The 16,484-nt window shown below is 52.1% G+C and overlaps 6 protein-coding genes across 6 annotated transcripts; 3 read left to right on the forward strand and 3 right to left on the reverse strand.

Moving 5' to 3' along the window:
* Nucleotides 1-161: 161 nt before the first annotated feature.
* MYCFIDRAFT_34769 (uncharacterized protein) lies at nucleotides 162-1,358 on the forward strand (the record flags this gene model as incomplete). Its single annotated transcript, XM_007931459.1, has 1 exon — nucleotides 162-1,358. A coding segment is annotated over one exon (1,197 nt), but the record flags the coding sequence as incomplete, so codon positions are not given.
* Nucleotides 1,359-3,963: 2,605 nt separating this feature from the next.
* MYCFIDRAFT_79504 (uncharacterized protein) lies at nucleotides 3,964-8,115 on the reverse strand (the record flags this gene model as incomplete). The annotated part of the gene is made up of 3 exons (XM_007931947.1): nucleotides 3,964-4,532; nucleotides 5,184-7,993; nucleotides 8,081-8,115. 3 exons carry the CDS (start codon nucleotides 8,113-8,115, stop codon nucleotides 3,964-3,966), a joined length of 3,414 nt encoding a protein of 1,137 aa, XP_007930138.1.
* A 1,065-nt stretch (nucleotides 8,116-9,180) lies between these two features.
* On the reverse strand, nucleotides 9,181-9,987 carry TIP41 (TAP42 interacting protein; the record flags this gene model as incomplete). Its single annotated transcript, XM_007931414.1, has 1 exon — nucleotides 9,181-9,987. One exon carries the CDS (start codon nucleotides 9,985-9,987, stop codon nucleotides 9,181-9,183), a length of 807 nt encoding a protein of 268 aa, XP_007929605.1.
* A 235-nt stretch (nucleotides 9,988-10,222) lies between these two features.
* On the forward strand, nucleotides 10,223-11,688 carry MYCFIDRAFT_156715 (uncharacterized protein). Its single transcript, XM_007931948.1, has 2 exons — nucleotides 10,223-10,367; nucleotides 10,420-11,688. The coding sequence occupies exons 1-2, from the start codon at nucleotides 10,272-10,274 to the stop codon at nucleotides 11,485-11,487; spliced, it is 1,164 nt and encodes a 387-aa protein (XP_007930139.1). The 5' UTR covers nucleotides 10,223-10,271; the 3' UTR covers nucleotides 11,488-11,688.
* Nucleotides 11,689-11,910: 222 nt separating this feature from the next.
* Nucleotides 11,911-12,618, forward strand: MYCFIDRAFT_63937 (uncharacterized protein; the record flags this gene model as incomplete). The annotated part of the gene is made up of 1 exon (XM_007931594.1): nucleotides 11,911-12,618. One exon carries the CDS (start codon nucleotides 11,911-11,913, stop codon nucleotides 12,616-12,618), a length of 708 nt encoding a protein of 235 aa, XP_007929785.1.
* A 419-nt stretch (nucleotides 12,619-13,037) lies between these two features.
* MYCFIDRAFT_87346 (uncharacterized protein) lies at nucleotides 13,038-16,396 on the reverse strand (the record flags this gene model as incomplete). The annotated part of the gene is made up of 3 exons (XM_007931949.1): nucleotides 15,739-16,396; nucleotides 14,901-15,677; nucleotides 13,038-13,118 (listed from the first exon to the last, which is right to left on the reverse strand). The coding sequence occupies exons 1-3, from the start codon at nucleotides 16,387-16,389 to the stop codon at nucleotides 13,038-13,040; spliced, it is 1,509 nt and encodes a 502-aa protein (XP_007930140.1). The 5' UTR covers nucleotides 16,390-16,396.
* Nucleotides 16,397-16,484: the final 88 nt, after the last annotated feature.

Genomic DNA, 16,484 nt, shown 5'->3' on the forward strand with positions numbered 1-16,484 from the left:
CGCACCTGAACGTCGAGCCTGGTGCCGAGCTACTTACGCCTGTCGCCGAGGAAGACCTCGTCCCTCCGGTGCCTGAACTCCCAAGCGAGCATCTCCTTGAACTATTCAGAAAGGATCATCATAACCTGCGCCCACGCAAGACTCGACCACTACCCTTCATCATGGATGCTTCTCGACTGCAGCCGACTGGCCGCTCTCTGGCAGATCAGCAGGACAAGGCGCGTAGGATGAAAGATGCGCAGGATCTTTACGATACGATTGTGCGGAATGCAGAGCGGTCAGGAAATGCTGTGCCGCCATATGACTTTTTGGAACTGATCGGGAAGGGCGCGTTTGGTCGAGTGTACAAGTGCAGGGATCAGAGGAACGGAAATTTGGTTGCTGTGAAGATCGTGAATATCGACGAGCAGGATTGGTCTGAGGGTTTCGCTCTTGGTGATGCCCGCGATCAGACGATAAGGGATTTCAAGAAAGAGGTCAGCATTTTGCAACAACTGAAGGACAACAACGCAAAGAACGTCAACCTCATCCACGATGCCTTTGATTGGCACTCGCAGCTCTGGATCGTCGCCGACTACTGCACAGGTGGTAGCGTGCGCACACTGATGCGGCCATTCGAGAAGGACGGCAAGTCTCAAGGCTTGCCAGAGAAGTACATCATCCCCATCGCACGAGAGCTGGCGATGGCGATGAAGTCCATCCATGACCTGCACATCATTCATCGCGATATCAAGTGCGCAAATGTCTACATTACCGAACAAGGCAAGATTCAGCTCGGAGACTTCGGTATCGTTGGCGTCATAGACAATGACAACACCAAGCGCAAGACAGTCATTGGAACTCCACATTGGATGCCACGCGAAATCATTGAAGCTCTTGGCGAAGACAATACGAGGGAGGGTTATGGCAAAGAGGTCGACATCTGGTCATATGGCTGCACCGTATACGAAATGGCTACCGGCTCCCCACCGTACTCGAATAAGTTTCCGGATATGATACCTAGTCTCATCGACACGTCGCCACCACAACTCGAAGGAAGCCAATACTCCGCTGGCTTGCGCGATCTTGTGACTTTCTGTCTCAATCCCGACAGACATGCACGTCCATCCGCAGCCGAGATCCTTGATCATCCGTATCTCAAGGGCTCAAGTAGAGCCTATTCTACTAATCATTTGGTCGAGTTGATCGAGAAATTCATGGTCTGGGAGCATGGAGGAGGCTCTCGTGCTTCTCTATGGATGGCATCTCCGGCCGATGCCCGCAATATGCGAGGCAATGACGATGATGAGAAAGAGGTTGAAGACGAGACGGAAGATTGGAACTTCAGCACTTCAGACGACTTCGACCAAGAGTTTACCCGTCGACTTAGCCAGATGCCCACCTCGCACGCTATCAAATCTCTTCGGTACGATGGTCCTGCTGGCTCTGGACTACCACCGCTCAACACACAAGTCCTCAGCATCGCAGAACGCGTCAAGCAAGAGCATAACGAGAAGTCTGCCAATAGAGGCGAGAAGTCTCTTGCACGTCTCTATGATGTGAACGACCCATCCGGCTACCAGCTTACAACCCCAGTGGAGACGCCTCAACTGCCACAGCTGACTCAGTCGTCATCCTCTGATCTGCCTTTGCGCAGCTTCACAGAAGATGGTCCAACTCGCGAGAGCATGATTGTGCTCGATCTCGACGACGCAGATGTCTCGCTCGGCGAGACTGCCACCTCGACATTTGCCATGCATATGGACACCATCAATGAAGACACCATCAAGCCAGCCGGTCGACACCACCAGGACGATGATGAAGATGAGGACAACTATACGTACGGTAATTCCGACAAAGACAACCGCAATACCATGGATTGGAGTTTTCCAGGTGCTCCGGCTGCTCCCACGGCTGCCAAGCGCGATACCAGGGCGTGGAAGTTCCCCGGCGCCGCACCGGCATCACAACCAAAGCGCGGCACAATGGACTGGACTTTTGGTACCGCAGAGCCTGCCGATCCAGATGAAGACGAAGAAACAACGTCCGCGAGTCATCCAGACGACTTTCCACCCGGCTTCCGTCCTCAGCCCACGCGCATGGCTACAGAACCCGTCGGCCTTTCTCGCATCCCAAGCTCAGGTGCCATGTATCCAACCAGAGACTCTGTACAATCGATGATTGATCTTGATGCCGGCTTTGTCGATCCTTCTTACCATGGTGCCGAGATCGTGCGCCCATCGACTGCAAGCTCGCACATGACCGATGCCACTTCTGGCGATCCTTTTGACCTTGACGACGATTCACAGCAGCGCGAGAGCAATGTCAATCGCTTCTCCTGCCACAAGCAATGGCGTTCGGAAGGTGGACCAGAGATTAAGCGCAACAGCCACAAGACCATGCCAATGCACGAGCGTGGCAGCAGTCTCTCCAGCACTGACGCCGAGATGCCGCAGAGCGCCATCGAGGGAACCTATGGCGCGTTTCCAATCCAGCCGGGCGCCATGCGATTCAGTGCGCTGGAGCAGGGACTCGGTCTTGCCGACGAGGAGCCTATTGGCAACCGCTGGCCGACATTCTCCAGCTACAATGGATACGAGACAAGCCCACAGTATCCTCCAATCGATCCTGGTCTCCCCGGCGCTGTTCCAGGACCGTACAGTCGCGCCCGCGAAGAGCCACGTCGGCCTGAAATCGCGTTCCCTAATATTCGACCACCTCATCCAGACGCCATGGTCGAAGGCGCCGACGACGGTTTGCTGGACGCCGAGACGAACCGCACTCTCGGAGATGCTGGAGAAACCTTGGTGGCAGTGACGAAGGCCTTGCGCCAAATCGTCGGCATTGAGAGAGAGGACGACGAGGTCTCCTCGGACATCGACAGCGGCTTTGATAGCAACAGAGACGCGACCGAGGACGAGGCGGAGGGCCTCACGGCGAGGCGCCCAAAGCCTCGCAAGCCCTCCCCTCGTCTTCCCGCTCCGCAGACCCTGGGTTGAGAAAGTAATGGGGCAGAAACCCCGGCTGTAGCATAACTGTAAAAAATACCATGAAGCAATGAATGACGTGAAAACGCGCATGCTGGTTCCCATTCCCTCACACCCATAGTAATAACTCCCCTGTAGCCCACAGTAGACACCCTGGGGCCTTGAGAAATGAAACTGTACGCTCAGTCATGGCAGATTCGGGGATGAGCGTGCGTCTTGTGAGCACTCGGAAGCTCCACTGGACCGATTCGACTCTGGTGCAATATAAATGCAGAGCCCTTCACGCCAGACCTGGCACGATATGTACCTCTATCTTCCGGCGACTTGGGCTCGAGGTGGATCCCCGAAGCTCCCCTTAATCGACTCCCACTCCTTCCTTCTAGGCCTTAAGATAAAGCTCCCCATATCACTTCTGGCATGAGCAGCACCTGCTCGTCCCGGCGGGATGGTTTGATCTCAGCAGCTTAAGATTGTACAACTCAATCGAGCACCCTGGTACAGATCTGAAAGGCAGAGCCCCAGACCTAGAATGGAGCGAATACAGCTTCTTAAAAGGTGTGAAGAACCCACATGCTTTCTTACTTGATCTTCGCTCTTCTCGAAGGCCAGGACAATGCTCATGAGACATGTCTCTAGAGCCGCAGAATGCCTGAAGCTTTGCCTCGATGAAGATAGCTGGAGTGGAAGGAATCTCATCGATTCGTTCGACTATATAAAGTCCTTGACTGAGTAGTGTAATCATGCCTTCCATGCTATTCGTAAATCATAAAGAAGTGAGCGGTATATATCCACGCAAACCATGCCACGCCCGGAGATCATGCAACCAGTGTAAAAAGAACAAGCAGATCCGAAAATACGTCAAACTTTCCTCTCATCCACAACCTACTCTTTCTTCCAAAAACAACCATCACCCCAGCCATTTCTTGACTCATAGCGCTTTGAGTCGGAGCTCATCTTCCTCTCATGTTTTCCAAAACCACCCAACACCACCATTTAGTCAATCGAATCTACCTCTCGACCTTTCTAAGATCTTCTCCCAGTTCTCCTTCCTCTTCTCCTTAGCATCGCGCTCCATCTTGGCACCAATGCCATAAGCCAAAGCGCTTGCACCAAGACCAGTAAAGATCGCCAATCGGAATCTGCGTCGATACTTCTTCCACTTCTTCTTCATCTCCTTGACTTGTTCTGGAGTGGGATCGTGGTGATGGCGACGGGGAAGGGCGGAGCGTTTGCCGAGTCGATTGCCACTGAAGACTCGTTCTTCACGATAGATGCGAGGGTAGTGCCTAATGTCATCAGAGGCTTCAGTGCGAGGCGGCTTGGTTGAGTTGGGAGTGGTGTTCGATGTTGATGGAGAAGATTTGGAGGTAGCGTTAGAGACAGTGCTTGGCGACTGGGCAATACCTTCGCTGGAGATTATGTTGTCCCACCGGTCACCGACCAAGCCGGTAGGTGAGGCGAAACTACCGGTGTCTGGTTCTGTGGTCCCATCAATGGGGTTGACACTGACAGACTTCTTGGATTCTGCTCCTTTCAAAAGGCCGTGATCTTCGAGGCCAGGTGTCGCTATTGCACTGGTAGTAGAGGGAGACTCGGTCTTGGCAACCTTCTTGAATACGAGAAGATCCTTGGTGCCATGTATCACCTGGAAACCCTCCTTCTGAAGCTCGGCGAAGTGAGACACAAACCTAGCGGGCTGGTAGAGGTGGGAAAGAGCTTCCGGGATCGATATTGGTGTCTCTTTGCCAGTAAAGTTGGTCGAAGTCGTAGCAATCGAGAACATGTCATTGCCAGAATCGTAGGCGAGTACCTTGTAAAGAGGCGGTTCTGCCCACTGAATGCCCGAATATGCCTGACTTTGTGACGGCTTATTTTCAACATTGTCTGACGAGATCACTTTCGGGGCGTCTTTCTCGATGATTCTGGCTCCATGTACATCTTTGTCCAAGTCGAGCTCATCCGCGTTCGTCGAGCGCATCTTGAAAGGGCTTTCCGGAGTCATCAATGCCTGGGCTTCATGAGCTTCCTTCTCCTGCGCAGCGAGTTCCGCTTGCAGGTTGTCACGCTTGAAGCTGTACGTCTGCTCTTTCTCGTAGTCCGCGAGGGCCTTGCCAAGATCAACATCGGATTCAACCTCGACAACCTGTGGCTCCTTTCTTGCGACTTGTGCTCGAGGCATAGTTGGTGGCGTCTGGCGGTGGTTGACATCAATCTTACCATACTGCTTTTCGTAGATGTCACGAACCTCTCGCACGAGATCTTGATCGCTCTTCTGCTTCGGCTCGTACTTGGCAAGTTCTCTATCCAGCTCCTTATCCAAGGGCAGCGAAGCGGGCTGCTTGTACCACTTACTGTTGCCCTTGGCGAACTTTGTGACGTTGGCGCTCATATCGCCCTCGGCTTGCGTCGCTTCTGCTGGCATATTCTGCTTTCGTGCTTCTGCCAGCTCGCGCTCAAGTTGCCTAATCCGTTCGAGATGCTTCTCTTCCTTGATGTTGCTGCTCATCTTAGTGCTGTCGCGCTGGTCACGTAGCGCTTGATTTTCGTTTACGTAGATCTGCTTTTCCCATCTAGACTTCCATGCGCTATTCTTCTGAGCGCTGTCAACTTCTTTCTCCAGCTGCCGTATTCGCTCAACGTGCTTTTCAGACGCCGTACTGCTTTGCTTGAAAGCACTATCGAGCTCTCTCCGTAGCTCTGCGATCTTTTTCTTGTAGCGATCGGTCTCGCTCTGATATTTCTCGACATTGGACTTCTCGCCGGCAGCCTTCTGAGCCTTCTCGAGCTCCTGCTCAAGATATTTGATGCGATCGACATGCATCTCAGCATTGGTACTGCTCTGTTCATAAGCAGTATCGAGTTCTTTGCGAAGAGACTGTATCTTGTGTGCGTAGCGGGTCTCGTGCGCTTGCATTCTGGATTTCTGTTCTTGGATCTCAGCCTCAAGCAAGGCGTTGGCCTTCGCGAGCTTCGAGTTCTTCTCGGCATCCCGAGCCTCAGCAGCAGCCTTTTGCTGCGCCTTCTCGGCCTCGTACTTGGCTTTCCTCACGTTCATGATGTCGATCCACCGCATGCCAGATTTCCGCATCGACATGATATCGTCCTCGGCTTGTTTCACAGGATCACCTCGTGTCCGGCGTATACGGTCTGCTTGAAGTAGCTCTGCCTGTTTCTCCCAGTCTCTGGGCACGTTCGCCTTGTAATCACTGTAGTCACCCGTGGACTCGTGAGCAGCAGAGTCGTCCAAGTCCGCAGCCTCAACAGCAGATCTCTTTGAGCTTCGACCAAGTTTCAACATGATCTGGTCATATGGTACGCCTGATCTTCGCATTTCTTCGAGTTTCTGAAGTTCCTCTGGCGTCCACCTTCTCGACTCTTTGGCCTCCAGTCGATCGAGAGCTGATCGCAGCGTGGTGCTAGATTCATGTCTGGGCACAGGCTCCACCACACTTTCCAGCTTGGCAACAGCTTCTGTCCCAAGCTTCGCAGTCTGAATACTATCCAGTTGATCCAACTGCTGATTTGTGGTATCCAGCTTCTTCTCAATAGCCGCCAACTCTGCTGTAGATCCATCTCTGAGCAGTTTCTCTTTTGCTCTGATCAAGTGGCGAATCTGCTGTTCAAGCATGACTCTATATTCTGCTTGATCCCACTGACTTGAAGCGAGATCTGCCTTGCCGTACTGTCGAGCTCTTGACTCATCGACATTGTTCTGCAAGCTGTTCTTCGTTGTCGTCTCGGCCTTGTGTTTTCCAACCGAAGCACGAACATCTTCAGCCGTCAAAGTATCAACATCTTTGTCCGGCACTGTGGTCACGGCGGAGTGGTTTGTAGCGCGGGCCTGGAGAGATGTATTGAGCAGAGATGGAAAGTATACGGAAGTGTTTTTGCCTTCTGAGTTCTGAGTTGGGACAGGTATGGCTTTGCGCACCTCCAGCGAAGTCTTGGAAGTCTTGACAGGCACATCGACTGCCTCAGAAGACTTCTCACTCAGGACTGACTTGAAGCCATGAGCCATGAGGGGAGACAGAGAGCCTTTGGGCTGTCCCTTCAATGCTGCGCGGAGTCTGGAAGCTTCACTACCTTCGGGTTTCGACCTCTCGATCCAATTTGCCTTGAAACTGTGGTCCATCAATGGCGATTCAGATGTTTTGGGATGATCTTTGAGCTCGGAGCCAAGCTTCGTCACCTCAGATTCCATCGACTTTGGTCCGTCTACGGGCACCATACGATTTGTAATTGGATCGTACTCGTAACGTCTGGTCTGGCCAGTGACCGAATCCCACTCTTCTCGTCTGGTCTTCTTCGTCCAGGAGTCCCAAGATGTGGACGAGCCATAAGAGTAACTGGTAAGTTGGCCATTAGGGCCGTCAGCTTCAGGAAGATGCGCGGTCTTCTTCGAATCGTAGCTGTAGTTCGTGAGCTGACCTTCCGGCACGTCCTCCCTGCGTGGGGAAGGAGATCGATTTCGTCTCATCGGTTCTGGATCAAGTGGCTTGTATTGTGCGGCAGGCTGCTTCTTCTCTATTGGATCTCTTTTACTACTGGATGTCGAAGAGGGGGTAGAAGGGGTGTCTTTCAGCTTCGAGAAGCCTGCGAGGCCCATATCCTCCCGCATCCAGCTCGGTACCAATGGGCTCCAGAAAGGCTCGAAACGCTTCCCGAAGACTGCCTCGTATGGGTCCTGCTCAACACGCTTCCGCATGGCCTCCATCTGCTCTTTCCACTCCTTCTCGCGTTGGCTAAGCTCAAAGCCATTTTCCTCGTGTATTTCCTCGGGCTTCTTCTCTTCAGCGTCCTCATCGCCCTTTCGAGGATACCATTTCGGCCTCCCTACATGACTGGCGAATCTGATATGCTTTGATGTGAAGAATGGGCGTTGATTCACGTCCCAGTCCCATCGACCCTTTCGACGCAGCTTCTCTAATAGCTTCGCTCTTGTCTTCAGTGTCCGATACTTGCACAGTCGGTAGTACATAGGGTCGTTCTTGTTGGCATAGTCGCTCGGCCGCTTCCAGCCGAAGAAGCTGCGAGAGGGAGAGTGAATGTAAGCAGCACTGCTACGAACGATGGCTGTGATGGTGGCTCGGGTAGCTATCGATGTCAAGGCATACCGTCTGACGGCAGCCAGGTTCTGTGGCTGCAACATGGTCACCGTCGATGTCAGTCGCCCGAGCGGACCAGCAATAGCAGTCGTAGGCTGCTGTCCTTATCGATACCACATCTGCCGGGTATTCGTTGCACAATAGGACGTGGAAGACGGATGGTATAGAAGCAACAGGCAGACTCGTGCTCCCAACAAGAGATAGAGGAGCTGGGAGCTGTTGGTGCTGTGGACGTGGCCGGCATGCCATCTCGGTCTCGTGTCAGTCACGAGGCGGGGTTCAGGTGGGAACGCGTAGCGCCCAATCAATGAGCTCTGCCGTGCCGATGCCGAAGCGCCTTGCATGTGACCGAGGGACGTGCGTCGGCAGCTCAGAGCGCTTACCTAAGTATCAGGCTAAACCTCTCTACTACAGTGTCACAAAGCAGGATCTTATCCGTCTGTACTTCTTACTGCTACTGTAATTCTCGTTGCTGAATGTACATGTAAACAATCTTAACCTTCCAGCCGCGCCGACGTTTCTTGATCACATCGTCTGCCTGGCTGTGGGGCATTCAAACCATTCTTTCGACCATTCACGATGTTATAGCAGATTCGAGCGGCGATCATTGTAGAACATGTAATCAATTGATGGACTGCTTCCTACGGAGTGAGCTCCGATGCCACATTGTGCCGATTCTTGAGCTCGGCCCAAACTGCTGACTCGCGCCAATCTGGAACGAGTTGACGGCACGGGTCTGCCGCTCTTCTACTTGGTTTCGGTCCTAGAAGGACAGGAATCGCATACCTTCCGGAAGCTCTGCTTCAAGCTGAGCGAAAAGGACTCTCAGGCCCATGTAACGATGGACCGCGGCCGCTTAGCGGGAAGGGCAAGGGCTCTCGATGCAGTCGATGGTTGGCGCTTTAACCTGTCACACAGCGAGATGTGACCGGTTCCGAGAGCGGAATATGCAATACTGTCAGGCCGTCGCCCATGGCAGCGACAAGTCAACCAAGGGTTCCCGCGAGGACGCCTCTTGTGGAGAAGCAATCAATTGCTGCCCACCGGCGATCCAACGAAATGTGTGGTCCGCAATCGACGCTCAAAAGATGCCATGCCGCAAGTGATGTTCATGAAACCTCGAAAATGTCCGTTGTATCCTCAACAGTCGGCAGAAGCTGAGCCAGCTGATTCGCATCCCGAAATGCTTCAGGCACACTCTCCCTCATGCCTCGAAGCTTCTCTTCGATTACCGAATACTTCTCCTCTTTTGCTGTATACTGCCTGATAACCTTGTTCGTGTTGTGCTCCACGTACACCCGCGTGTCTCTTATCCTGATGATGACCCCATCAAGCCGCAAGAAGAATCTGCACAGTAGAAGCAACCTCTCTGGCATCATCCTGACTTTGATATTGAGCAAGCCAATTCCATTATCCGCAAGCTCGTCTTCGTACAAATCCACAGCATCGAAGAACTGGATCGGATCCTGCCGGCTGAGCAGATCTGTCCGGATGGGATCTTTTGCTTGTGAACTAGCTTGCCATTCTCCACTTACAGTCGCAGCATTTGTCGTGCCCTTGTAGTCTGTGCTATAGCTCCAGTCGAAAGGCTTCACTACCTGCTTGACCTCTTCTTGATGCGATCGCTCTTTCTTCCACTCTTCAGCAACTGCGACTTGAAGCATCCCTTCCTCGGTCTTAGACACCCGATCCAGCGCGTCGCGTGCATTGAACGATAGCGTCCAGCCAGATTTGACGTGCGATATCGAGACAAAGTTGTCGCCAAAGATCATCTCGGGAATGGGAATGCCTATGTCGTTGGACAGAGCTTCGATCGGCTCGGCTTTCAGGATGGGTTGCTTGCGAGTGCTGATGCGCCAGACTCCATTTCTGCTCGTCGCAGTCTGCGCGCCCGGAAGTGCCCCATTTTCCGCCATCTTCATTCGTGTTCCGCCGATGCTGCTTGGCTGCTCAGATCAGAATACTGAATCTCGGATCTCGAATCTTGGCTTGGCTGGTCGGAAGTGGGGAGCTCCAAACGCCGACAAGGCTGAGTCGCATAGCAACGGTTGCCAAGCGACTATTTACTTCAGCTCGGCCAACTCGCTGACGAACTTGAACACCAATCACACAAGCAGCTACCACTCTGGCAGTACTCACTTTGCCAGTATAGTATACTGTCATTGAAACACGACCTTCTCATTCATTGACAGCATACAGAATGGGGGACATGCAGAATCTCGAGAAGCGCTTCGAGGCGATATCAGTGCAGGAAGAGAACCAGGATCCAAATGCCGCATACCAGCACAAGACCAAAGTATGACTGCGCATGTTCATCTTGAGAAGAAATCGCTGACAGGAACCTTTAGACGACTACCACAATATCGCTGTCAAATCTCGGCGCATCCGCACAGAATCGCATGAAGCTTCCACTGCAGAAAATACCCACCAACGCAGCCGGCCAGAAGATAGCAACAAAGATCACACTTCCCTCACAAGCAGCACAGCGACCGTCTTCCGAAGCGAGACCGTCGGATTCAGCAGCAGGAAACCAGGAAGTCGAGGAGAAGCAGAAGCCCAAGCAGTGGCATTTGGGTATGTTTGAGATTGGCAAGCCGCTCGGAAAGGGCAAATTTGGCCGCGTCTATCTCGCTCGAGAACGAAGCACAGGCTTCGTATGCGCGCTGAAGGTGCTACACAAGAGCGAGCTTCAAGCAGGCAAGGTCGAGAAGCAAGTTCGTCGCGAGATTGAGATCCAGTCAAACCTTGCTCACCCGAACATCCTTCGTCTTTACGGCCACTTCCACGACACAAAACGAATCTTCCTCATTCTCGAGTTCGCCGGCAAAGGAGAGTTGTACAAACATTTGCGGAAAGCACAGCGGTTCCCAGAATGGCAGGCAGCGCAATACATTGCGCAAATGGCGAGCGCGCTGAAATACCTGCACAAGAAGCATGTCATGCATCGGGACATCAAGCCAGAAAACATTCTCGTGGGCTTGCATGGTGAGATCAAGATCTCAGATTTTGGCTGGAGTGTACACGCGCCCAACAACCGGAGAAATACCATGTGTGGTACCCTCGATTACCTTCCGCCGGAGATGATCAAGCCAGGCCGCGAGGAGAATTGGTACTCAGAAAAGGTTGATCTATGGAGCTTAGGCGTGCTCACGTACGAGTTCCTGGTTGGAGAGGCACCATTTGAGGACACGCCGGTTATGACCCAGCGCAGAATCGCGCGGTGCGAGATGACGATCCCTCCTTTCGTGAGTGCTGAAGCCAGAGATTTAATTAAGAAGCTGCTCGTGCTTGATCCGGAGAAGAGATTATGTCTCGAGGATGTTGAGCAGCACCCGTGGATCATCAAGCACTGCGTGAAGGGCGAGCGGCATTACCAGCGAACGAGTGCCCAGAACAAGGAGAAGTCCAACCAGTGATAGGTGCGGTGTAATGAGTGACGATAGATGACAAGATAACAACTTCTCGTACTGGGCTCGGTCTGGCATATTCAGGGCACGAGGTTGGCGTTCTGGGATCGTATGAGGGCAGCAAGCAGCATAAGGTATTGGAGTTGGGGTCTCGCTTGTAAGACTCGTACGTACGGCGAAAATACCGAAGTCACTGCATCATGCACACGCAGTACTGATTCCATCAATATTTCCCTCCCCTCTTTCAAAACAATTGCGATATCGTGATGGTGGAGTACAGGTTGTTGTAGCTGATCGAAACACGTGAAGCATGCCTTCACTTCCGCGGAGCGAGATACATCCGAGCTATCAGCGGGTATTCTAGACATTCTTTCCACTCCTCTTTTCATCAATTATTGCCTCTACGCGATTTTGCCATATCGATCGCCCAACATGGCAGAATCACAGGCTAATCCCTCTTCATCTTCAACCTCCCCATCCGACCAACAAACCTACCTAACTTGGTCCAACTTCTTCTCAATCTTCACCAACACCGCCTCCCAAGAAACTCGCAACGCCTACTTCTCCGAACGCGACACCATTAACGAAAGTCCAGACTGCGCCCGCTGCGAATCAGATGTCGCCTATCTCTTCAAAGCCTCGCCCATCATAACCTTCATGAAACACAACATCGACCTCCTCGGCCCCTCCAACGGCGCCGCAAGTATAGGGCCACACAACATAAAATGCAGAAAATGCACAACCGCCCAAACCGGAAGCTTTAGCCCAGACCACGGGATCATGCTCTGCGCCAACCAATTCCGAGACCGTGGACACTTGGAAGACACGCTCGCGCATGAAATGGTGCATGCATATGATCATTTACGTTTCAAGATGGATCCTTTGGATTTGAGACATGCCGCTTGCATGGAGATTCGGGCGAGTATGTTGAGTGGGGAGTGCAGGTGGACGAGAGAGGCTTTCACGAGAGGACAGTGGGGTTTGACGCAGCAGTTGCAGGAATGCGTGAGACGGAGGGCGGCGTTGAGTGTGAGAGATCGTCCGGCTTGTAAGGATGATGTACAGGCTGCGAGGGTTGTTAATGAGGTTTGGGAGAGTTGTTTTAATGATACGAGGCCCTTTGATGAGATTTATAAGTGAGGATGTGGGAAGGAAGAGATGGAGATTGGGAACGAGGGATGATTGTGAAGAGGATGAGGATAGCCGCGTTATGGAGACATCGTGGGCTGATCAATGACACCTGGTCAAGCCATCAAAGCCAACGTGCCTTGTGCTGAGTATGTTTGCGATACATAACCAGGCATAAGATGCACGGAAAGCAAGACAAGCTCTTCAGAGATATGCCCCAGGACCCGGCATGCCATACTTTCTCGCTTGGCAGAACGCAATGCAGATGCATCAATGCTATGCCTGAGATGTGAGAAGAGGCCACAGCTGACTTTGACTGCTGTCATAAGTCATGAAACGGAACACTTTCACAGAGCTCGACTCTGGCTTGTGCATTGTCAGGAAGCTGTAGTCGACCGGACCTCCAGGATATCAGCTCTTCAATAGCGATTCTACGCAGCTCGATATGTCTTCGAAGCAGGGTCGAATCTTGAACGCTCGGCTGAATCAGCTTCTATCCCTGGTATGATGAGCTCGGAATGGATATCTCCGACTATGGGCTCGCGCGGGAGGACCGCGCTAAAGGAATCGTTGCACAAGTTCGGCATCATACCAGTCGTCTGCTTCCGATAGATATCATCGAGGTGGCAGTGTAGGCAATACTGCTGTTGCAGCACAATTCCATAATGATGATCCTGGCCCCGCTCACGCACATCTGGGAGGCCTGGGACGCTCAGAACCTCAGCTTACTGTATCGATCATGAACATTTTCATAACACCCTATCCCTCCTACTACCATCTCCAACTCCACAATCGTCCCACATGGCTTCACTTCTCAATCATCTCTCATCAATCTACCCTCCCCTAGAAGACCGCCGCCCTCTCCCGGCCCTCTACACCCCAACAGCATACCTCTTCACAATCCTTCCATGGCTCCTTCCCAAAAGCCAAGGACGAATTCTCGCGACACTACCCATCCTCTCCTGCCTATTCTTCCTTCGACCATACTACACTTCCGGCACAATCCTCGAAGACTATAATTCCACAATCTTGCTCTTCTCCTGGTTCACCGGCTACCTCGACTTCCTAGTCTTCTCCCCAGCATCCGGCGAACCCGAACCTCGATTCCAAGGCCCATCAAAAGTCCCAGGAAGCGGGGTCCAGGACAAATACCCATCCGGAACAGGAATCAAAGACTGCAACACGTTCTGGGATCGTCTGAAATTTACCATTCGTTTAAACCTTTTCGGAAGAGGAATCGGTTGGAATTGGCAAGTGAAAAATGTTCCACCCATCACTGACTCCGGCAAACCAAAATGGATATATGTTCGCGATCGAATCTTTTCGGCAATCTTCTCATGGATCAAGAAGATGATCACAATATATCTCCTCGGCGCGACTCTCGCTATTGAAAATCACATCGGACCACATTATCTCCTCAACATCGCAATCGGTTGGTTAGTTACAGGTTGGGCATGGCATTCGATTGGGATGATCTATAATTTGGCTGCGGCCGGTAGTGTGGCCTTGGGCATATGTGATCGGTGGGAATGGCCGCCATTCTTTGGTCCATTGGAGGAGATGTGGAGTGTCAGGAGGACATGGAGTGCTGTTTGGCATCAGTTGACAAGGAGGGTAAGAAGATGCGCGGCAGGATGAATTTTGTGTTATGAATTGCTGATCATATTTTTGCTTCTCAGATGCTCCATCAACCTGCCATACTACTGACGCGATTTCTGGGACTGAGGAAGGGCACGTTGGGGTCGAGATATATGCAGCTTTATTTGACGTTCTGTTTCAGTTTGGTAAGAAACCTTTCCTTTCAGTTTGAAACGTCATCCAAAGTCTGTTGCTGACTGTTACAGACACTGCATTGGTCGCTCATCTTCAATGCCGTAAGACACGACGTCGGAGAATTCCAGTTCTTCCTGTCACAACCCGTGATCATCACGATCGAAGATTTCGTGCAACATTGTTGGAGACGCTACACAGGACGTTCGAAAAGCGACCCTTTCACCACATTTGAACGAACAGTCGGCTACATCTGGACGATTACCTGGTTCTCGATCTGCTTACCTCCATTCACAAAAGGCTTGGTCGGTGCCAGAATCGCAGGCTTCGATGTAGAAAGTGTTTTGAGAATGGGTTCGAAACATGCAGACGATTTCATGAGAGGCTAAACGCCATCTATACTCTATGGTCTATCATGTAGCCGTCGGCACGATCTTAACATCAGCCTCTTTCTTGCCATCAGCATCAGCATCCACATCTCCATCCATACTCGTCTTAGCCGCAATCGCGTGACCAGCAATCACAATCTCTCCGGCATCAACTCCCGCCGCAAAGGCCAGCCTCTTGGGTCTCATATACTTGACATCGATATATCTCAACGTACAGGTCATAGCAATACACATCACCCAGAGGGCAATACAAGCTTGCCAACCATACTTGTAAAACGGAGCCTGACCTGCTGGCCACACCAAGACTTGACTCCAAGATGAAATTGCATAGTAGAAGGAAACACTGACACCGACGATTAGACTGCGAGCTTCAGGGTCCTGGGGAATAAGATCCGACAACCAAGCGAAGATCAGAGGCGCGGTTCCGAGTGCGAGGTAGTTGATAAAGTAGCTGGCGTACGCTGCGGAGATCGGGATCGAATTTGGATGACTGGTCCAGATTGTCATGATAATGCAAGGAATCAGACCGATGATACCTTGAGTGACGATGAGCGTCCATCTCGTTCCGAGGAAATCTGAGAGCAGAGCCCAGATCCACACGAAAGCGACGTTGATGGCACCACCTCCGATGGGGATTACGTTGACCTCTTCGGTTGACCATCTCTTCGTACCATCGGGCTTCAATTGTTTCTTGAGGAAGAGACCGAAGTAGACGTAGCCGTAGGTGGCAAGCACTGTTCCGGCGTAGAGGACGGGGATAAAGTAAATGATCCAGGAAGAGAATGTTCGTTTCGCGGACTCCCAAGTGATCTTCTTTGGCTCGGCTCTCTTGTGTCGTAGCAAACGACCGATGGCCAATTCCTGGTCGTTGCGACTGTACCAGAAAGCTCGGGGGTTGCGTTTGTTGGGGTACTGGTATCAGTTAGAACGGGACAGCCAAATGCAGAACGTGTCTTCTCTGAAAATTTCTTACATCCGGTAACATAAAAATGCCCATGAACCCCCAGATGACTGTGATGATGCAGTTGATGATGAAGAGCCATCTCCAGCCTGCGAGCCCATAGCGTCCGTCCATTGTCGACATGATGGCCGCCTGCATTGCTCCTGAGAGCATGTTGCCGATGGCTTGACAGGAGTGGTAAAACCCCATTCTTTTGGCGAGTTCGGTTGGCGTGTACCAGTGCATTAAGAGCGTTGTCAATCCGGGCCAAGCGCTGCTTTCAAAGGCTCCGAGGAAGACTCGAATGATGTATACTTGTTTGGCACTGGTCACCATAGCCATCAGACCGGTCATCACCCCCCATGCAACTTCGAGACCCGATAGCCAGAACGACGGACGAACGTAAGTCATAATGACTTGCGAAGGGACAAGCATGATGCAGTATGCCACATTGAAGGCCGTCGTGAAGTAGTTGAGTTCGTCGCCATAGAGTTCGAGATCCTCTTGCATGCCACTGACATAGGCATTGTTGATATTCTGCTGATCGAGATACTTGATGACTTGGGAAATACAGCCGAATGTCATCAGGAAGATGTCCAGTCTGCGAACGAATGCTTTCTCTTCTTTGCTCCGTTCTGGTGCCGCAGCCAGGAAGGCTGGCCTCTTGCCACCGAAGAGCTTCATGCTGGACGGATGGTCTTCGCCCTCTCAAGGCGCGAGGGGATGTGGTTGGTTTTTAATGACCGCCAGGATGCATGCCCACTCTCCACTCTCCATTC

This window comes from Pseudocercospora fijiensis (genome assembly GCF_000340215.1).
Source record: "Pseudocercospora fijiensis CIRAD86 unplaced genomic scaffold MYCFIscaffold_8, whole genome shotgun sequence".
Lineage (NCBI taxonomy): Eukaryota > Fungi > Ascomycota > Dothideomycetes > Mycosphaerellales > Mycosphaerellaceae > Pseudocercospora > Pseudocercospora fijiensis.

Coding starts and splice junctions, on each gene's coding strand:
- MYCFIDRAFT_156715 (XM_007931948.1), top strand. CDS start 10,272: ATGGGGGACATGCAGAATCTCGAGAAGCGCTTCGAGGCGATATCAGTG. Junction 10,368..10,419: donor CATACCAGCACAAGACCAAA/GTATGACTGCGC, acceptor AGGAACCTTTAG/ACGACTACCACAATATCGCT.